General features: G+C 39.7%; 1 protein-coding gene across 1 annotated transcript; it reads right to left on the bottom strand.

Moving 5' to 3' along the window:
• Positions 1-3319: 3319 nt before the first annotated feature.
• On the bottom strand, positions 3320-17414 carry Npm1 (nucleophosmin 1). The gene is given in 11 exon segments (XM_053743417.1): positions 3320-3690; positions 5784-5858; positions 8318-8373; positions 8376-8418; positions 9570-9627; positions 13695-13762; positions 13858-13964; positions 14304-14397; positions 14655-14774; positions 15207-15286; positions 17226-17414. Coding segments are annotated over 11 exon segments (798 nt in total). The 5' UTR covers positions 17284-17414; the 3' UTR covers positions 3320-3651.
• Positions 17415-23568: the final 6154 nt, after the last annotated feature.

The following is a 23568-nucleotide window of genomic DNA, read 5'->3' as shown; positions in this document are numbered from 1 at the left end:
AAGAGAGTTGAGAGATTTGACCAATATATCTACAAATACCCATCATCTCTGGCAACTTTCCCACCCTGGTCCCTGTTCCAATTTCACATGAATGGAACCACACAGTATGTTGTTGAGATTTGCAGCTGTTGCATCCACTCGGGATTTCATGGTAAGGATGTACTACTTAACAATTCATCCAGAGGGCTTGGAAGCCGAAGATCAAAATCTAGCTACTCCATCAGTTACTAAGGAAAAAACGAAGAACAGTTTAAAGTGGCAGCAAGGGGATCACTTAAGTCCCCGGTCCACTCTAGGCAAGTGTGGTAGGTGGACCAGGTGGCGAGCTTTGTGTGGCCCTGCTCACCTGCATTCGACTCCAGCTCTATGGTAGTCAGGGAAGTAGAGAATTAAGCGACTTTTCTTACAAATCCCTAAGCACCTAGAACTTTGGGAGGGTGTGTCTTCATGTTTAGGTCCCCTATGCCTTCTGCCACACAGCAACTTCTCCATCTGAGGAAACCTGCTGATTCAGGAGACAGACACTGAGACAAAGCTGGAGAAGTTCTTGCCAAGAACACAGGATGTCTCCAACAGATCAAGAAGCCCCTTAGCACAGAGCAACTTGAAATCTGTCATGGCATCACAGGTCCGGTCCTCTACTGCCAAGTCAGTGAGTCAAGGAGGACCAGCACTTGGGTGCAGAACTGGCTAGAGGGTAGCCAGACTTTGTAACTTTAACCCTAGAATCCAGACCACTATCTTTGACCCAATACATCTGTGACCCTCAACTTTTCTTCATGGCCAATTCTGAACAAATGCCCCACGCCCTAGACAGTGCTTACTGCTCCTACTCATTGCTCATTGAACTAGTATCTGACTAGTATTTTTTACTTAAAAATCGGTTGGTAGCTTTTCCAAGTAAGAAATTTCATGCTATTGGCCATGTACACAATCTGGCCTGTTCTCTGGTTGAGATTGAAGGTAAAGCTCTGCAGGTTTCACCCAGGATCTGCCCTTATATAACCTGAAGAAAAGCCTGACTTCAACCAACTGGTGCACCAATGCCCCTCTCTGTGCTCCTACGACTTTCTCCCTTGCTTCTCCAAATCACAGCCTGCTAACCAGAACCCAGTATTAAGCAACTCAACTAGGATCCTAATGCCATTTTTTAAAGTAGACAAACAGCACATTCCAAGCCTAAGAAAATGAACATGAAGAATCTAATCTGAGACATCTCATCACACTAAAAAGTAAGCCAGTGATCAAACCTGTTAACTGACTGCAGTTATGGAAGGGTCACCTTTTTTACACACGAACTCTCAGGCATTCAGGGTATAGCACTGGATAAAGGACTTAATGGAACCTAGTAATGAGCAATCAAGCAAGGACAGTATGGAGCAAATCTAACTCCTGCTAACTCTGCCAAGGTCTGTGATGGCAAAAGGGGACAAAAAGAGCAATTTTAGCACCAAAACTTGACAGTAGATTGAACAAATAATCTATGTAGGATAAATTCATGGTTCCTTTCAGAGATTAAGACAAGGCATTATAATTGGTAAAAGAACCAAACATTTACACATTTTTCTCAAAGTGGGGACTCTGGCTTACTTGCTAAAAATAAAAACTAAGCTCATTAAGAAGCATTCATATTCAGCAGACTGGCTTAAGGGAAATACTTGTCTCAAAAATACATAAAGTAAACTTCAGACCCTCCTGAACCAGTATTACTCCTGGTAAATAGCCTATAAATTCCCAATTCTAAGCAAAATAAACCAGTTTATCTACTTTAGTAACAGAAAACAAAGGAAAGAGTTAGTTCTTATTGGACTTTGAAAATTTCAATACTTACAGGAAACAAATTTCAGACTAGGTAAAAAGCTTAGCATACAGCACTTGCCTAACATTCAAAACAATGGGTACAAACCCGAGCATGCGCACACGCAAATTCATTTCTCCAAGTTCCTTATACAGTGCTTTTAATCAATTAAACTACACTGACCTAAATGTTAAATATCACCTAATAGTTTCCACTATAGAAAGATTAAGTTGAAAGTAGTTTCCCAAGTCTAGAAGGGAGTCAATTTCCAGATTGTCACACTGAGTTGGCTACCTAGTAGTACTACAGGTGACTTGAGATGAGCAGACAAGCCTTGCTTGCAACCTTTTCAAGGATGGATCTATTAGATTTAATGAGGACCAAGAGGACAACCAGTGAGGCCAACTGCTTTCCTTCAATGGTAGCAGGAGTTCCAGGCCAGTGCAAGCAAAGAGCAGATCCAGTCTCAAAAAGAAAGTATAGGTCATCTTTCAAACCCAAGTTACACAAATGTTCTTTAAAATGGCAGCATATTCCAGCAGAGAACACTTACCATCTCCTCTTACAATAAGCAACAGAGATGTCCTACAGTGAATAATGGAGGAACCACCACCTCAATGACTAGAGGAGACAAGGAAACTGGGAATGGGTGGAGTTGGTACTTCACTCAACTTTTTCCCCCTCCTTAAAAATGAGGAAAGTGAGTCAGAAAACATCACTTCAAAAATCACAACCTCCCTCGAAATCTAGGTTTTGGTTACATCCAAAGAACCACCACTTGGGAAGTTAAAAAACAAAACTAGAAAAGAGAAGTCTTAAAAGTGTAAACAAAAAGGAATGAGGAAAAGCATCCAAGAGAATAAAGCATAAATGGAAGGAAGTGGGACACCAGCCCAGGACCCAGGCAAGGAAACCGAACCTCAGAGAACCGGAGGGTAAGGAAACACATTCTAACGGCAGAAGTCAAGGGTACACTTAGAGGTCTGCAAGAAAAGCAGGCAAGGCAGCACCAAGTTTGATACACCCCACCCAAAGACAATTTTAGAGGCTCAATATCATCGTCCCTTGCAGTCACAGGTACATACCCTATAAGAAGGCAGACACAATAGTGTCCACCTTAGGCTTAAGGTAGAACAGCTGAGTGCTGAGAATCCACCCCTGATATCTTCATGTGACAAGTTAACTTTTCTTCCATTCCCATACAATTTTGGGCAAAATTAAGTCACCCATTTTGTTTGGAGCCAGGCCAAAGGCTGTTTCGACATACCACATTTCCTCTGGGAGGCAAAGTTAGGTCGATGGGAGGTCTGATGCACCATTTGGAAACATGATTAATAGTTTTGGTTGTAAATTATCAGGATCTGGATAGGAATGATCACTAAATGTTCATGATGAAAAATTGGTTTACCATGGGGAAAAATATTTGGCAGGGTTGACAGGTACTTTCCCACTGGATTTTAGGATAACATTAAACAATTATGTACATTTACTTCTTTGACAAAGTATAAAAAGGCTAAATAATAGAAAGAAACAGTGCTACTTTATTAAAATACTGAGTTTATTTCACATGTATATTTTTGTCTCCCCACCATTTCCATGTCTGACCACCACTACTACTATGTCCTATCATAACATTCCATACATACTTAAAAACCAAGCAAAGGGTGGAGTTCCATCTTTAAAACTAAACAGGCATTTTGGACAACACATTCTTGGCAATGGAACCTGGACAACATTTATCAAACACGGTAGGGAAAGTTCTCACTTTGCATTATAAAAAGGACAGCCAGATATCAACTGTTACAGAAATGAAAGAAGACGGAAATTTTTAACAAACTGTTTAAACTATTTTCTTAAAGAGACTTCCTCCACTGCCAGAGATCTTGAATAGCCTGGAAAAAAAAGAAAAAAAGAACTGTGGTTAAAGAACCACAACACTTCACAGACGTCAATAAATTAAACCATGTCTCTCTGCACGATTCAAAATCTATTTTTCATTCTGCCACAAAAAAAGGTTCACACTGTAGGTAATTGAGAACTAATTACAAGTTGATTTATACTCAGATATAAGTTTCAAATACTTTAATTCAGACTCAATCATGAGATTCTTTAATTATACTAATCAAACTTCACTGGCCCAGAGATCAGAGTGGCCAGAGTCACCAAATAAAATTTACATTTATTAATCTGTTATTTATCTGAAATAAACTAGATGTATCTAAACTACTTCTCTTTAGATTTCCCTGATGGTCTGAATTTCCTTAATAAGTACTTTGATTTGCTTATAAAAATTCCTTAAAGGACATGCTCCACTTACACCATAATAGCTCCTACAGCACTGACATTCCAAACTTTTCAATAGAATATGCACATTCTAATAAACTACCAGACTTTTTATCTGATTTGAAGCACCTAATACCACCCCTGACATAATACTTTTTAAAATGTTCACTACAATTAGCCTTAATGACCCTCTCATAAGCTAGTCTTTTCCACAAGAAAAATATTGCACAAGCAAAGGGAAGTTATACACACCAATTGCTTATATCTCTAGCTATGCTGTAAAACTAACTCATATTTTAATTCTCAATGCAGGCTGAGTATCCCTCAATCTAAAATCCAAAACCCAAAATGTTTTTTTGGGTACTGACACAAAGCTCAAATGGTTTCAAAAATTTGACTTTTGGATTAGGGATGCTCAAATGATTCTAAGACTTCTAAACTAGTAGTACAAAAGCACCACCTCCTCCAAATCAGAATTTACAACACTTCTGATCCCAACATTTCAAATAAATAAAAGATTCTCAACCAGTTAAGAGTAAATCAAACTACTGACATTTATTTATCATTTACTACTGCACAAACTCCTTCCTGGCACTTGAAAACATGCTTTCAGGTTTCAGTCAGAAAATACTTTTGGGTAGTAGAGAGCTAACAGAAAAGCTCACACAGAATATGGAAGACCAGTGAAACTTCAGTTGTCTTGACACCTTCACTTGGATTTCCGCCCCCACTACTGGGGACTGAACTCAGAGGTGCTCCCCAACCGAGCTACATCCCCAGCCCTTACTTTTTGTTTTAAGAGAGGGTCTTGCAATTGCCCAGGCTGGCCTCAGCCTCAAGTAGCTGGGATTACTACAGGCATGTGCCACTGCTTCCAACATGGATTTTTCTTAATAAAAAAAAAAAAAAATCTCTCATTTTCATGTTTCCCAACAGTTGAAGAAATGTCTCTTATGCTTAGCTTTCAGTACCTAGAGGTTTGTGTCTGACTTTCCTCCATACTGAATACATGAGACAGGGAGTTCATTGAACAGGATCTATTTTACACATATGTAAAACCTAGCAACCCTAGGTGACTGCTTTTACATTTTCCTTTGCAACTGGCTGAGTTAAGTGAAAATGAGTACACTAAATGAATCAAAGGGCAGGGGCTGTAGCTTAGAGAGCACCTTATCTAACATGAATGAGGCCCTAGTCCATCCACAGCCCAGCAAAAATACATAAATTATTTTCTATTAACAAAGTACTTTCATGGGGAAGAACTATAAAAAATAACACTGAACTGAAGCTAAGAACATACAGAGTAATAAGCCTCTTGCTTCCAAATTTCACCCTTTAGTTTGACTGTAGCGAAATGATTCTCATGTTTAGCCATCTACAAAGGAAGCATTCTTCTCTACTAAGTTCCAAGAAAGCAAATGGACCAGAGACTGTCCCATGCAGGCAACAGCATCAAGAAAACCCTGTTTACTTCCTTTAGCCAAACAGTATCAAAATAGTTCTGCAACAAAAAGAAAAAAATGTACTAAAAAGTTATCTTCTCAATCTCTGCCAAGCAAATTCTTATGTGTTTCCATTTATTTAAGTATTGTCTGTAGTTAGGAAGCTTTTAAAAGGAGTCAACACTTAAAGAGACTAAAAGGATAATCCTAACGAATCAATGAAAAAATTGGATTTGGTCACATCCCCCGAAAATCATTACCTCCTGGTCAGTCATCCGGAAGCAATTCTTCACATAATTGACGAACTTGGCTTCCACTTTGGGAAGAGAACCACCCTATTGAGAAAAAAGCATTAAAAATAAGAACAGAAACATATTGCTTTAGAGCTCTTTAGGAAATTCCTTTTAAGATCTGTTCTTTTACATGTATCAGTTTATTTCTTGTTCCTTCAACATTTTCATTTTAAAAATACTGTTATTTTTAGGCCCAGAAAGACATGAGGTTATCTTGTAACAGGTTTGTTGATGGTTTAAGTCTCCAACAGTCACTCTAGGCATCAGAGACATAAGCTATGTTCTACAGGTATGCAAATATGGCAACTGGGCTGCCTATAACAAAGCAGTTTTATCTTCCTCTTCCATCCTGAACCAAATACAACATACATATACATACCCCCTACTTTGAGAACACTATGACCAAGTGATCAAAACCGTTTAAAAAAGTTAATATTTACCTAAAACCTAGGTTAGCACAACAGTAACTTGTACACCAATATTCAATATGTACAGCTGAATAGGAACAAATTTCTAACTATACCAATTATGAACATGAGAAAGACTATCAGCATCGGCAATACCTCAAACTTTGTCACCAAAATTCTTAAGACACTATTATTTAAATACCCTGAAATATTTTATGATTATCTCATTTACTACATTAGACACTTTTGCCTATTCTAAGTTAATTTGTTTTCTTTATCCTGGGTATTTTTAATGTATTTTATAAAATTGAGAAGCTTCCAAATGCCAAAGGGACTATGCCAGAATCAGCTATCAAGTATTAAGATACTTAACTGCTTATCACCTAGATAATTAAAACCTCACTATAATAATTTCCCTTTTAAAATTATTGTCACATACATCCTTATTTCATTCATTCAAATATTTATTGAGCAGCTAAGGAGGAGATACAAAGGTGATTAAAACATGGTCCAAGAGATGATGAGGCATATGCACAAGTAAGAGCAATATAAGGTTCACTGAATTCACAGCAGTCAAAAGTGCTTTAGGAAATCAAGAGAGATTGCTTCCAGCCTGCAAGTGGGTGTGGGTGGCAAATCAGGAAAGGGGATTGAGATTAAAATAGAAGACTTCAGCCTGGATTGTTGATGATACTCAGTATGGACTATATTTGTCTCTCCTTTTCCTTTCTCCCCATCTTTGGGCTTAATTTACCAGTAGTGCCCAGGGCTGTTCAATGTGCCTGCAATTAAACCAAGGAGATAGGACCACATTAAAATGGAGGGGAGGGGCATCATTTTAGCACTGTATGCAAGGGATAAAAATAAATCAGTGATACCAGGAAGGCTAAGAGGTTACAGTGTTTGACTAAGCAAAACAATACATTCTGGTACTACAATGCTAATTTCCAATCCACTCATCACTGCTTAAGGATATCTTCTGAAGCCAGGTAGAGCCTACAGAGCACAGGAGAAACATGGGAAAAGAGGTGGCAATTCCTCCTCACCACCTGCATTATTCTCAAAAACTAGAGTCTCTATATATCATTTGTAGAATTAAAGATTCTCTCAAATGTGATTCCATGAAATTTAAACCAATTATTCCATAGAACACAAATCCTGAGCTCACTAACGAGAGTTTCAGTCCCCAGTCAAGTAAGCAGCAAGACAAAAGAGCTAATCCTCTTCATGTTTCTTTTGCTTAGGATTAAAGGAGATTATATGTAAGCCCATTTGTTATCTAGATTGAAGACAATACCTATGTATACTGACTGCGAACAACTTGGTGTAAAGGAGAAAATAAATGACTCAATGTACTAGAAAAATGTTGAGTCGAATTTTTATTTTCAAACTAACACCTAGCAGGCAAATCCAAAGTCTCTACTTTTCCAGCTGTTTACAACTGTACTGAAGATTCCTACGCCCTCTGCTGGTTGGGCAGCGTAACATAACCTGAAGTATGTGAAAGATGCTCTCACTGATTTTATTTTAACCGGTTAAGATCAGAAATGCATCTCAAAAAAACGGGCCTGTTGTTTTTCAGTGGAAAATACAAGCCAGTCATAGTGGAACACATCTGTAGTCCCAGTGACTCGGGAGGCTGAGGCAGGATTCCAAGTTGGAAGTCAGCCTTCGCCAACTTATGGAGACCTTGTCTCAAAATACAGCAACAAAAAAATTGGGGGCTGGGGATGTGGCTCAACGCCTCTTGGGTTCAACCACCATACACACACAAGCTTCACATAAGCAAAAAAAAAAAAAAAAAAAAAAACTTCAAAGCAGAGTGTTGAGTATATTAAAATGATAAAAAAGGAACAGTTTGTCCAAACCCCCAGAAAAATGTGCTTTTTTGGAGGGGTATACCAGGGAGTAAACCCAGGGGAACTTTACCAATGAGCTATACCCCCTGCCCTCTTTTACTTTTTTGAGACAGGATCTCACTAAGTTGCTGAGGTTGGCCTCCAACTTGGTCATCCTCCTGCCTCACAGGTGTGTGCCACCACACCCAGACATAATGATTTGAGATTCTAAACTTATTAAGATCATTTTACTCACTTTCTCTATACTTGCTTGCATTTTTGCTTTAATGTCTTCTACAGAACTAGGTCCTTTGGTGTTTTAGGAGTTTTTTCCTGTTTTTTGAAGGATTCTTGACCCTGTGGAAAAAAGTTAATTTCAAAGGTCATAATAGTGCTTAACTAAAACACACCTTCTAGATTTCCTGAATTATTCTTATAATCCTTATAAAACCAAGTACACAACCAGAATTGCTATTTAAGTACATGCCACACGCTTATTTTGTTAGTCATTCCTTTAAGCACGAAATATCCTTACGAGGGTATTAAATACATTCAACTAATAAAAGGGTTCCCAAGAATGAAGCAAGGCAGATCCCTGCACCCTGAAGCCTAGAAGCCACCCCAGTTGACTCCACAGGCAGAGCCTACGCATTGGAGTTCTTTTCAACTCCCTATTACTATGCAGCTGGGGTTGCCAATCTCTGCTCTATGCTGATACACTAAACACATAGATGTATTGCAAGAAACAGTATACATAATCCCTCCAGACAGTATAGTGTACCCAGAACAATGAGCATATTTTAATTCTTTTAGATATCAGATTTGTGACAGACCATATTTTCCACAGTACAATTTCTGAACTATTTTTTAAGCCTGTTTTTATGTGTATGTTGTCACTTACTTTTGATCTTGGTGTTGATGGTTTTGAGTCTTTTCCATTCTGGTTTGATTTTTGTGCATTTTTGGCTGGAGTATCTCGTACAGACTGCAATTAGAAATTAGTGTCACCCTGTGTACACAGTAGACAAGCCAATACAAATAAAGTACCCCACACCATGCTAAAAAATTAGCCTTTTAACACAAGGAAGGTTGTAAAGGGATAACAAATTGTAGGCCACACATAGCTTAAAATAAAACCAAAAAACCATCCATTTCTCATCATTAAGTTTAGTCAGACACGTTAGCACCTATTTATAATGTCAGCAACTTGGGAGGCTGAGGCATGAGAACAGCAAACTTAAAGCCAACATGGGAAACTTTGTGAAACCCTGTCTCAAAATCAAGGGCTAGGGATGCATCTCTGGTAATGCACAGGCCTGGGGTTCAATCCCAAGTATCAGGAGTGCGGGAGTTCAGCAAAGCACTAACTGAGAATCAATCTCATCTCCATCAGGTATGAGACCACCTCACTCAAGCTACAAATCAAGTGAAAAGCACTCAAAAAAAGAAAAACCCATCATTTTTGTATGAGATGCTTTTGATAACCTGCTACCATTTTATCTACTCACTTTCTTCACTGGAGCTTTTTCTTCAGTTTCCTCATCATCAAAATCATCATCATCATCACTACAAACAAAATAAGCCAAGATATTAAGAACTTTCAAAATCTTTGGGGAGAACTGATATAAGAACTGAAAAAGCAAGATCTAAGACTGGAGAACCCTGGTTCACTCCAGTACTATTACTTATAGGAATCCACAGCTGTGGAGTAAGAAAATGTCTATACATGCCACAAAATGTTATCTTAAAAAAAAAAAAAAAAAAAAAAAATTCTGCCACATGCTGCAACATGAATGACCATTGAGGATACAATGTTAGGTAAATAAGCAGGTCAACAAAGGATAACCACTGTTACTTCATTTATAACAAAAAGCATTATTGTGGTTTCCAAGGGATGGGAAATGATGGTTTGTTCAATTGTTTTGCTGTAGGAATGGTTGAATAATCAGCAGACTTTATTATCAATCAAATGGCAACGGATTCTAATTACATAAACTTAACCCAAGTTCTAAGAACTCCAGCTGGCTTATTTTGTAAAAACTGATGCCATTTGGTGATTTCAAACAGTAGTTAAGTATAAGAGCTGAACTATAAAACTCAGAACAGATAAATTTTCAGCACAGTGGATTTGGCATAGTATCTTAGTTTTGACACCAAACCACAAGTGAAAATTAGAACCTAAAAAATTAACTTTTGTGCTTTGGCCACCTTCATGAATAAAGTCAACCCACAGAACAGGACAAATTTTTTAAATGACAAAGGACCAGAACAGACATTTCATCAAATACATACAAATGGTCAGTAAATAACACAGAGATAACCATCACTAGGCATCAAGAAAAAGCAAACAAACCCATAGATACTTTACACCATGATGATGACTACATGCAAAAATAATGGCAAGTGTTAGAATGTGCATAAATTAGAAGTGCCACACTTAGAAAACAAGCTAGGCAATTTCAAGCTAAACCCAGTATAGGACCTAGCTCAAAGTGTGTACCCAAGGAAAACAAAGTGTCCACTAATGTTCACAGCAGCCCAAAGTGAAATAACCTAAATGCTCATCCTGATGAATGTATAAAAACCAATAGATAAAGTCACAACTGACACATCCTCCTTCTTCAAGGTAAAGAAGCCAGAAATCACATCACAATTCAATATGTGAAATATCTAAATAGGCAAATCTACAAAATTCATTAGTGGCTTAATAGAGCTGAGGAACATGAGTGATGACTTACTGGGAACTGAGGGGAAAAAGGGAATCAAATTATTAAAGTCTACAAGAAGTCTGCATTAAATAAGAGCGGAAGTAATTCACGTTTGTATTCACAAATTCAATGTACAGGCCAAAATTTTCCACATGTAGTCTAAATTCAAATCAGCAGCATCTTTGCCCATTTTTTCCAAGTACTGGGGGAAATCCTGCTGTTAGTTGGGAACAAGTAACATGTCTAAAACCACACATGAATATAGTCCTTCAAGTGATTTTTTTTAATAGTGTTGTCAAAATAAAACTTTAGCCTTAGAATCTAAACTCTGCAAGTGCTTCTGTTACAAAGTTTCTAATATCAAGAGCTTTATAAGTACAGATATTCCTGAACCATTTTAACAAGGTGATGTTTAAAAGGACCACATTAATACAGTTGTGCATTGCCTAAAATGGCAATACCTTCTGAGAAACATGTTCTTAGGAGGTTTCAACCCTGCCTAAGTATACTCACAAACTAAGACTGCTATGTCACTAGGCAATATTACAGGGCCATCGTACAAGCAGTCTGTCATTTAATGTTTTGCAGCACATGACTTATAACCAAATCTATAAGATAATCTGCAGAGGCCAGTTCCAGGACCACCTCACAGACCAAAATCCAGGGATCTGAAGTCCATTCTGTAATTTCACACAGTATTTTCATGTTACCTGTGAACATCCTCCCATATGCTTTTTTTTTGGGAGGACTGCTGGGAATCAACACCAATAGGCTTTAAGTCATTCAGATTATTTATAATACCTAGTACAATATTTATATATATATATAATATATATATAATATAATATATATATAATATATATATATAATTTATATATATATATAATATAATATATATATATACTGCATAGTATACTGAGAGGCAAGGGTGGTAGTTCAGAAGTAGAGTTATGTATCTACAAAGTGTACTGGGTTCCATTTCCAGCACAAAATTTTTTATGTAGTGCTTCAGGAATGACAAACAAGTCTATGTACACGTTCAGTAAAGAAGCTACAGGTCTCTCTTCCTATCTCTCTGCTTGCTTTCTCTCTTCTCTCACCCTGTGGGCAGACACTATGCCTATCTGCTTAATAAAATCTCTTGTGTGGGGGAAAAAAAAAGAAGCAAGCTATATTTTCTGAATAATTTTGATCATAGCTGAACCCAGACACAGAAGGTCAACCACACACACAAACTTAAAGAGGATGTTAAAGAGACTCAGACATTCCTTCTTACATTAACAAGTCAAATGGGCCCCTACCATACTCTCTATCCTCAAACCAGGACCACAGATTTCCATTTGAGTTTTAGGAATTCTGGACTATGGCTGGGTACAGTGGTGCATGCCTGTAGTCCCAGCAACTCAGGAGGCTGAGGCAGGAGATGTGGAAGTTCAAAGCCAGTCTCAGCAGTTCAGCAAGACCCTGTCTCTAGATGTAATATAAAAAAGGGCTGGGGATGTGGCTCAGTGGCTAACCTTCCCTGGGTTCAATCTCTGGTACAAAAAAAAAAAAAAAAAAAAAAAAAAAAAAAAAACCTGGGATTATATTTTAGATTTTCAAAATTAACTAACAAACCTTTGGTCATCACCTTTACATTTTCATTGCCATCTGTCAGGTTGTTACCATTTCACTAGTGGAAGAAAAGGTTTAGTAGAAACTTTTTCTCAGGATATCCATTAACTATCTCTGCTATTCATACTTTCCTTATTAGCCTGAATTAGGCAGCTGCACTTCAGTTCCCCATTATACCCTACTCAGAAATAAGAGACCCAGAAGGGCACGAATGCAAATTCTTAATCATGGTCACATCAGTCATCATATGCATTCTGAAGAGAAAAAACTTTATAAGTCCCAACATAATCAGGTCCTACTCCAAAGCCTTCCTGGAAGGAACTATGTCTCTTGGGTTTCAGTGAATATGCCATCGGATACTCAAATCTTTACAAAGGTAAATTTGATACGACCACACTAAATCTCTTTTGGGATGTTATTTTAAATCTGATGGTAAATATTCCTAAAATAATGGCAAACATGCAGCTCATTTCTAAGTGCAATATACATGTATTCTGAAGTTCTAAGCATACAATTCTTTCAGCTTTTTTTCATTTTCTCCCTTCACTGACATGCCCAGAGAATTAATTCCAGAAAAATCAGCTTGGCTATGTTACTAAAATGCCTAATTTCCAGATTTGATCATTAGTATACATTCTCTTGAAGTCTTTCTTAAGATTCATTCCATCTACATTTAGTTTTCAATAAATACATGAGCCAATCTGCAAACTTAGGGAAAAGCAGACTCAAGTATTCAAGCTATAAGTTACTGATATCGTCACATAAAACCAGTAAAGAGTAGCACTTTATTCCACAGTGTGCACGTAATGGCTTATTACCACAGCAAACAAGTTGAATCTTACTTCCAAGCAAACTTTAAATTCCCAAGAAAATGTCACTTTTAGAATCTTATTCTGTCCATTAGGAACCAAAGAAACAGACCAAAATCCTTTCTGGGTATAAAGAAATCATTAGATAACTTATACCATGAATGTAACTAGACTCTGTTCTTTCATCCAAACCACTTATGTTTATGTTTAGCACAAAATACACCAGCCTTAATATTGTATCCAATGGATTTTCATCAGGAGAAAGATGCCTTGTCAAATGAGAAATGCTACAAACAACTCCCTTTCTAAGAGTCAGTGCACAGCTGTAGTTTACTGGGAAATAATACCAGTATTCTTTTAACTCCACTCATGTAAGTCTAACTCAGTCAAGCACTCACCCCCTTTTTATCCAATTATAAACTAGAGAGTGACTGATAAATTTTACAAACTCCTTCTCATTCACATAATCATGCTGTGGAGTTTCCAAGAGCATACTACTTACTCTTCATCATCATCATCTTCATCTTCATCATCGTCGTCATCTTCATCAGCAGCAAGTTTTACTTTTTTCTAAAATAAATAAATAAATAAATGATATATGCACACATATCTTATCACCAAACCAAAGGCTGTAATACACAATTATAGTACAGTTACATCCCTACCTGGGGAACCTTGCTACCACCTCCAGGGGCAGATCGCTTTCCAGACACACTTAAGAGTTTTACATCCTCCTCCTCTTCATCTTCTGATTCTGCATCTTCCTCCACAGCTAAAATAGATTTACACACTATAAAACTCCAAAAAGAACTCAAGAAAAAACGAGGTAAATATGCTGTATATGCTATATTATCTATCAAAAAAACAGATTTCACTAAAAAGACAGCAAATAGGGATCAGAAATTTGTTAAAATGGACATTTTGAGCAAATGTTCATTAAGAAGTATTAAAAGCAAAACTAAGCATTTCCGGATACAAATTACTAAATTCTCATTTAAACTTGTAAGGAAGACAGTAGTACTAGAACTAAGCATTTTTTAGAAAAATTCAAATTGGGAAGGAACGAAGTACCCGAATAAGTAGCACAATACAGTTTATACAAATAACTTACCTACTAAGTGCTGCCCACTAATATGCACAGGCCCTGAACCACATTTCAACCTTAAGACCACAGGTGGTGTGATTTCAAAGCCCCCAAGGGAAACCTAAAAGGAGCAAAATTTTAACCATTAAACATTGGGAAGAAAATGTTTGTACACTAGGCAGTATGGGCAAATCCATAACCAAATCAAACCAATAAATCTGTCTTTCCACCTGACAGAGAAGCAGCTGTAACCATATTAAACAGCTGACATTCATATGTAGCTGTCTACTTAAAGAACCAAATAAAACACTCTTTAACAACTACCATAAAGCAACAGTTCTTAAACCTACATAAAATATAAACTTCAAGTGCCCTTACCGTTGGCTGTACAGACATTTTCAATGTTGCCAATGTTACTTTAATAGGACTGCCTTCATAATTCATTGCCTCTGCTTCAACAATGTGCAATTCATCCTTTGCACCAGCCCCTAAACTGACCTGTTTAAAGGGGGAAAAAAAGTGCTTTATGGTTAAGTCCCATCTATTTTGCATTTTTTTTAAAAAAAGGTATAACCCTTTCATCGTTACCATCAATGAAAAACAAATCTGCAGTATTGTTTCAGTTGCACACAATCTGGCAAACATTAATTTATAAAACAGTCTGTGGGAGACATTAAAGATTACTGCCGCCCAGTAATCTTATATATAACATTATAATGCAACTGAAGTCAAGTAATAACTACTTCGACTGGACTTCACATGAAACCCATGAATGGCAAAGATGCCAAGTTCTTTATCAAAGTTATGGAGATGAGGTATATATAACACCTAGTCATAAAAATACTATCTTAAAAGCAGACAAGAAAGCCAAAGAAGTCTTAAACCACTTAATAGAAAGCTGAAAATGGGTTATTTTGAAAGTTTAAGTACCGTTCTTAAGGATAACTGGTGTTCATTTTCATCATTATCCACCTTAAAGTGATAATCTTTGTCAGCCTTTAGTTCACAACCTGCACAGGAAAAAAAAAAAAAAAAGCAAATAAAACAAAGAGAAAAACAACACCAAAATATTAGTAATCCAAAAGGTGCTTGTGAACTTTTGAACTACTTTTTCACTACTCTAGTCACTCTGTAGAAGGGAAAAGCTCTTTCTGGATTTCCATGAATTCTATCTGCAAACACCAAGTAACAGCCATAAATACTTTATAAACTCAACTTTCTTGTTACACAATTACATTCTCAACAAAAGATAGACCCTACTGTCACTGGTTCAACGATTTAGTACATTTGTATCTGAACCTGGTATCTAAAAACTAACCTAATGAACACTGATGATTTCCCACTGTCTTAAAAGCTGAGTTACAGACCTAAACGTCGTGAAGAGGAAATTTACAAATGAGAGTGGGTGCACAACACCAATATGAACAGCTTAAAAATTAAAACCAAAAAAGTAAAACTAGGAAAAAACCCCAAATTTGTAACAGTGGTTAATGTTCCAGTTTTGAAGCAATAGAACGTGATGGAAACATAAATTCAGACATTGTTTCTGGCAATAGATCCAAAAGATGTTTCCAGTTTCCAACAGAAGTAGTTGCCAAAAATCATTTTGATATAAATTGAGAAATTTTCACTATCCAAAATGACTAGGAATAAAGCCTTCCCATGTAGTGCACATATCCACTCCCACTCCATGAATGGAAAAATTGTTTTAATTACTGTCAGAATGAAACTAATAATTTCTACTAATCCTCTAAGAGTTACTGGTACATAGACTCTTAAATGTTATCTCAACGCATCTCATCAAGGTTAAAGATAAAATTATGACTTGAACTTACTTTAAAATCTGACACAAAATCTTTTACAATTAAAATTTGAATTCTTGAAGTGTGTGTGCTGAATAAAGGAGCCACGTGTCGGGTAGGAGTCCCCAAGTACTGGTTAGTAGCCTCAAGTCATTAACTGAACTCGGTCTTAATGCCACACTAAAGTTGGCCTCTGCTGCCCTTTCTCCCCCCGAAGTAAACCTCATTTCTATTATTTGGAGTAAAGGATCTCGGTTCAAATTTTTTTGTCACTCTCTTTGCAACAACCGTTCAATCATTTCTATGATCTTCAGTATCGTCGCCTGCAACACGGGGCTAACTCCATCTGCCGCACTGAAAAACAGGCAGGCTCTAAATATGCGAACTACCATCACAGTCGATGCTGTAAGCATTAAACAAAGACTTCCAAAATCCTGGCACTGCCAACCACTGCACCCCACATTTCCCATTCAACAATATCATCTAAGTCACCGGACCCCAGGCTCTGGGGTGACAAGACACCAGTGAGCCCCGGATGTGAAGCCCACACCTCCTCCCTCCCCCAACCACGTGGCAACCACGTGCTCCCAGCCGTAGCGGCCTGCTCACGCCCCGCCGCGCCTCCCTCCCCGGGTAACTGGCCGAAGCACCCCGAATAATTCTCGGCCCCAAGCTCGGGACCGAGCAGCAGATCAACGGCAGATTCTACCAATGCCCTCCCTCCACCAAGGCGGCCCAGGCCTAGCCGTGAACCGCACACAGCCGCCCAGGCCACCCGCCGCGGGCCCGGTAGCAAAAAATGCCACCGTGCAACCACAGGCCTACAACCTTACCCCTAGAAAGGAAAATCATGCCCGGGGCTGTGTCTCCCACCCCGGGAAAAGCTAACGTCCAGCCGGCCGGTTCCGCATCACCTCAGGCCCTAGGCCTGGGGCCCTCCTCCCTCCCGCCCCTCCACGCCGCCACCTCCCCCAGCTCCCGCATCCTCCCATCGCCCGGCCCCCAGGGCCCGGGCAGCTCCTCCGACTTCGCAGGCATCCAGCCGGCTCAGCCCCTTCCACCAGCCCAGGCCTCAGTTGATTCCCGGCCCCCCAAGAGCCAGAAGGCCCTGTGCGGCCTCGCTTCAACACTCCCCCCAAGCAGTTACCGAAAAGATAGTTCTGGGGCCTCAGGGGGCTCATGTCCATGTCCATCGAATCTTCCATGGGGTGGTAGCACGCACTTAGGTGGGAGAGAAGGCGGACGGAAAATAGGCTGCTGCCCTAGAGAAGAGACGCGCAGGACGGAATCACGCCAGGGAAAGGACGCGGGCTCCCCACGCATATATATGGTCCTCGAAGTTCTCGCGAGAGCCTTCCAAGTCCCGCCTCCGCGCGCGTACTCGGGAGGCCCCCCTCCCCGTACGGTCGCGCTCCTGCGCAAGCGCTCTTCAACTCTGCTCCTTTCTACCTCGCCCCCGACCTCCTCCAGGTACTTCGCGGGCTCCCACTGAGCACGCGCACTCGTACGGTGCACCGCCCCTCCGCCGCCGTCTCTCGTGCGCACGCGCGCCGGCCCCTCGTACCGCGCGCTCCCACCTCCAACCCTTCCACGTCCTCTCCCGCTCTGCGCGCAGGCCTCGCGCCGAGAGCCTGCGCAGCCCACCCTGCAAGATGGCGACGGCAGTCTCTCGCCGCTCCATCCTCTGGGACCCCCAGGCCTCCTGGGGTCACCGGCACCTCGGGACTTCTGTTTTGCCCGAAGGCCTGGGCTCAGTTAATCGTTTCCCCAAAGTTACAGCTTCAGGTGCCGGAGGCGGAGTAGATCGAGGCTTATTCTTGTTGAGTAAGATGATGTAGCTACTGGCCAGACTTGCTCAGGTCTTAGGGCTCTGCCCCTCCCGAGGAAACGTCCCCAGAGCCCAGGTTCTCATCTCCACGTCACTGGGGGCCAGAAGGGAACTGAGTCAGTCCCCTCCAAAGAGCAAACGACATGCGGGAAGGTCAGGAGGGCAGCCTCGGATAAGGCGCAGTCTGAGAAAGCAGGACTTGCAGGAGGCGCACGAGGCCGAGTCCAGTCTTGGGAGTGCGCCTGGGGATCTGCATAAACTGCAGCTGACACGACCCCCGCGGTCCCCAAGCCTGGGACTTGGAGGAAACCGCCAATTACCGTTTATACCTCAACCTATCAAACAAATGTAAGAAGTACTCTGAGGAATAAACGCCTCTACTCCCTCTTCCCCCTTCGAATGATAAGCTCTAATGCACGTGATCTGATACTAACAATTAAAATCCTAAATTTGGAGAAATCAGCATGGATACGTGAATGGGTCCAAGGACTTCCTCACCTTTTTCTAGCCCCCAACTAAAGAAAAGTCTTTACCCAGATTCTTGGATCCTTTGAGATGCAAAATAGAAACAATTGCTAAAGAAAATCTTGAGACTTGTGAGAATACCTACCTAAAGAAACAGGAAAGTTGGGAAAGGGGAAGGAGAAGAGGATGAACAGGATCTGTTCCGAAAGGGCAAGTGTGACCACTACAGGGAATGTAGGGGGAGACCCTAATGTCCTGTGCAAGTGAAAGTTGGAACTGCTTTGTAATTGCTCCCTGGATTCTGGACCCTAGTTATTTGAGCCCAGCTCTATACAGAGCCTGAACCATATGGGAGCCATTGCTAATGTTTTTTAAATAAACACATTTGTTTTGACATTTCAGGCACCTAATCTGGGTATGAACTCAAAGAATCAAGATGTTTTTTAAAAAGTGCACTTTTTCATATTTGCAAATACAGTGAATGCTTACTGTCTTTAAAATTATATAGACCTGTACAACTTGAAAAGGTAAAACTACACCTCTTTCCATCTCTCTCTTTCTAATCCCTAGGGATAATCATTGTTAATAGTTGTGTGAATCTCCTTCCAAACATCCCCACCTCACTGGTGATTTAACCCAGAAGTATTCTACCTCTGAGCTAAATCCCCAGCCCTTTTGATTTTTGAGCCAGAGTCTAAGTCATCCAGACTGGCCTCCAACTCGCAATCCTCCTGCCTCAGCCTCCTAAATCACTAGAATTAGGGATGCAACACCATGCCCAGGCAGACGACTTTACTTTTTTTTTTTTTTTTTTACTATTTTTTTAGTTCTCCATGTACCTTTATTTTTATTTATTTGTTTGTTTGTCTATTTATTCATTTATAAGCAGTGCTGAGAATCAAACCTAGCTACATGCTAGGAAAGCACTTTACCACTAAGCCACAACCCCAGCTCTCAGGCAGACTACTTTTTTGAATGTATGTATATATGTATATATATATAGAGAGAAAAGTAGTATGTTGGGGGGTGTATATTTTTTTATATGGGTGACTCACATAATAACTTGCTTTTAATACTCAAAAATATGTTTTGGACATTTGACCAAGTTAGTATAATATGGATATGTTATAATTCAAAAGTTCACTGCATTGATGAAATTTTATTCATAATTTTGCTATTAGAAATAATGCCTAGCTGAGCATGGTGGTACACATGTAATCCCAGCTACTTGGGAGGCTGAGACAGGAGAATGGAAAGTTTGAGCCCAGCCTGGGCAATTTAGCAAGACCCTGTCTCAAAATTTTAAAAAAAAATTTTAAAAGGGTTGAGGGATTCCTGGGTTCAATCATCTAGTATAAGGGGGGAAGTCATGCATTAATAAACATCTTTGTACATATATCCATATGGATGTCTGAAAATACTTTTTGTGGAACATAAGTTTAAGACAGTTAAGTACCTGCCCTTTTACATGCACAGTGTAAGGGCAGATACTTAAAATACATGTACCTATAAATGCATTGTTATTGTTTATAGAAGTAGTCACATTTTATATAATGTTCTCCAGTTTTCCTTTTTCATGTGTCTTAGCTGTCTCTCCACTACTGAATTCTTCTTAGGAATATATAGAGGCCTACTGAATTCTTCTTAGGAATTGTGTAGTGTTCCATTATGTAAACATGTATACTATTTTTAAATGCCAGGTTTTATTTTAATTCTTCATTTCTAACACCTTTTCTGAGAGAATTTTAAATATGAACAAAAATTGAATCCTACAATAAATGCCCACCTTCAACAGTTATAGATGCAGCCTGTCTTGCTTCATGTATGCTTTTCCATCTTTGGATTTTAGTATTGTAGGGTGGCAGCAGCGGGGGGAGGGGGAGGGTATCAGTTCTAAAACTAATCTCTTGTGAACACTAAAGGACAATTGTATGACTGTATTTCATATTACACCACATCACATCTAAATATGTGAGGACATGCCAACGCTAATGATTAATAGCTATGCCCTAATGTGTACGTGTTTCAAACCATCATGTTGTCGATCATAAATAGATCATAAGTGTCAATTAAAAGTAAATGAAGATAAATAAAATTTCCCCAAAAAATTGTGTGCATATTCATGGACAATGTTCATTGGTAAGCATATGCTTTTCGATGAATATATAGAAAAGAAAGACTAGGTCACCTGAGAAATCTACGTTTAACTTTTTTTTTTTTCAAGTATCAGTTTTATTTTATTTGACAACTCCAGAAAAATTGCAAATTTGATTCTCTAGGGTTGGAGTACAATGCAATATTTTAATAATTTAACTACATTTAACTTTTTAAGAAACTGTCATGCTATTTTCCAAAGTTGTACCACTGTACGTTGCTAGCAGCGGTGCACGAGAGTTGCAGTTCCTACACGTCCCTGCTGATACTTGGGAATTCTGGACAGTCTAGTGTGTGGAGGTGTCTTGTGGTTTTAATTCTTGTGAATTAAGTAACTAGCAAAGGCGAGCATCTCTGTGTGTTTATTTTACTGGCCACTCATCTTCCATGGTTAAGGTGTCTGATTTCATCTTTTGCCCTGCGTTCCCCTGGTTTTTTTTTTTTTTAATGCGTATGCTCTACCACTGAGTGACAACCCCTGGCGCAGGTTATTTGTTTCTGCTTATTAGTTTTGGGAGGTCTGTATAAATTCTAGATATGAGTCCTTTATCATCTCTTCAATTTGTAAATATTTTCTTCCAGTCTGTGACTTGTCTCTTTATTCCCTTAACAGTGTCATTTGAAGAGCAAATGTTTTTAACTTTGAAGAACTCCCACACCAACTTTCGTATGGATCATAGATTTGCTGTAACATGCCTACCCAAAAGGGAAAAAAAGCGCCCCCCTCAAAAAAATCCTACGTTTTTAGAATTTTTTTCAGTAGATTTTTTCCCAGTAATTTAAAGATGTTGCCCACCATCTGAGTCTGCACGTTTTTTCTAACAGGAAGACAGCTGTCATTTGTATATGTGTTCCTATGACATGCCTCCCACCCGTCCCCGACCTCCTGCAACTGCTTTTAAGATTTTCTATTGGGCTGGGTGCAGTAGCACACACCTGTAATCCCAGCAATTTGGGAGGCTGAGGCAGGAGGATTGAGAGTTCAAAGGCAGCCTCAGCAATTTAGTGAGGCCCTAAGCAACTCAATGAGACCCTGTCACTAAATAAAATATAAAAAAGGGCTGGGGATGGGACTTAGTAAGCACCCCTGAGGATTTTATCCCTGATTTTAAGCAGTATGATCCTGGCATCTTGGTATGGTTCCCTTCATGTTTCTTTTGTCTGGGGGTTCACCAAGTTTCCTGAACCAAGTTTCTGTAAATATATATAGTTTCCATCAAATTAGAACATTTTGGAGCTGTTATTAGTTAAAATGTTTTTCTATCCTTTATTGTGTCTCCTAAGATTTCCCCCCAACCCCAGGAGAGAGGCTCTTGCTGTGTTGCCCAGCTGGTCCAGAATCCTGGGCTCAAGGGGACTCCCTCACAGCCTCCCCAGTGGCTGCACTACAGGGACCCCTGTGCCAGCCCCTCGGGGATTCCAGCCGCACATGTATCAGGCTATGCCAGTTATCCCACGGCTTGCTGGTCCTCTGTTCACTTTCTTCTAGTCTTTCTTTTCTCAATGTTTCATATCTGATCATTTTTAATAGTATCTGCGAGATCTTTTTGTCTGTTATCTAATCTGCTATTAATCCCATTCAACAGGACTCTCCCCTCAGAGATTTTCTTCTAAATCTCCACAAGTTCTGTTTTGATCTTTCTCAATCATTTGTGGTTTCCTGTAATTCCTGTTCTGCTCCACCCCGTTGACCATCTTATGTTTATTCTATCATTTGCATTATTTCTGGCTCTGCGTAGGGCCTTCGCGCATGTGTTGTTTTGTCTTGAGCTGCTGGGCATCAAGCCCAGGGCCTCAGCGTGTGGAGCAGGTGCTCTGCAGGGGAGCACCACCATGCCCAGCAAGGTCACGGCCTTTTCCCCTGGGGTGCTGGGGATCCAACCTAGGACCTCATACAGAGGACCACTGCCTTTTAACCTAAGTTTCTAAAATTTCCCAGCAGACCAAAGTCACTTGCATATTATTATTTCAAAAGCCACATTTCAGAGGCCATTATTAATATAATATGGATAATATTTGTTTGATATAATTTTATTGAATGCCAAATATAAATGCCAGCCATTCTATATAATTTTATTGAGTGTGAAATATTTACATCAGATACTGTGTGTTCACTCACTCGGCACCCATTTCTGACTTTGGTTTTCTCCTATACAGTTTGGAAAACTAAATACTCCAAATCCCAGGCTCCCTCATGGTTAGGGTGACTAGGCAATGCATTCTGGGTAAGACAGATAGGAATATGATGGAAGGAGAGCTGCAAAAAAATCTTTTACCCTCTCTCCTCTTTTCCTATATGGAACAAAATTTCTGGAGTTGATGTAGCTATTTTATGTCTATGAAACAACAACAACAACAACAACAACAAAAAGGATTAAAGCCAGTTGGCTAAAGATGGCAGAATGTGAAAATAAAAAGGGCTTGTTCCTCTATGGCATTGTGAAGTAGCTAGACCAAGTAAGTGATGCCTATTCTGAACTTGTGTGAGACTCTCTGTTCCCAAATTTAGGGGTTGGGGGCAACATTATGTCATCCTGTACTGATAACTGTTCTTTTGAGAAATAGCTTATGGTTTACTACTGAGCAGCAACGGGCACTGGACACTTGACTCCAGGCGCGTGTCCCGAGATGTGTCCTGAGATGCCCACCATGAACTGGGTGTCAGACTCATCCAGTCGTGAACTTAGGTGTGCACAAAAGCACTTCCTCTCCGGATGGCAGGGGCATATATAGACCAGGCTCAGGCAAATCCGGAAGACACAGGACATTTCATGGGAAAAGGCCCAGATGCCCAGGCCAATACTTGCACTTTATTGTTCCTTTCTCCCAACCTGCACTGCCATGGACTGTATTTCTAGAGAAGGCCCCAGTGACAGCTCTTGTCCTACATGCTCTTCTGTACCCTTAACCGACCCTCATCAAGAAGCTTAGGCAAGGCAGAGTGGCCCAGGTCTGTAACCCCAGTGACTCAGGAGGCTAAGGCAGGAGAATTGCAAGTTCTAGGTCAGCCTCAGAAACTTAGCAAGTTCCTCAGCAATTAGTG

The sequence above is a fragment of the Sciurus carolinensis genome, chromosome 6 (genome assembly GCF_902686445.1).
Source record: "Sciurus carolinensis chromosome 6, mSciCar1.2, whole genome shotgun sequence".
Lineage (NCBI taxonomy): Eukaryota > Metazoa > Chordata > Mammalia > Rodentia > Sciuridae > Sciurus > Sciurus carolinensis.
This window is presented reverse-complemented; position numbering and strand designations above follow the sequence as displayed.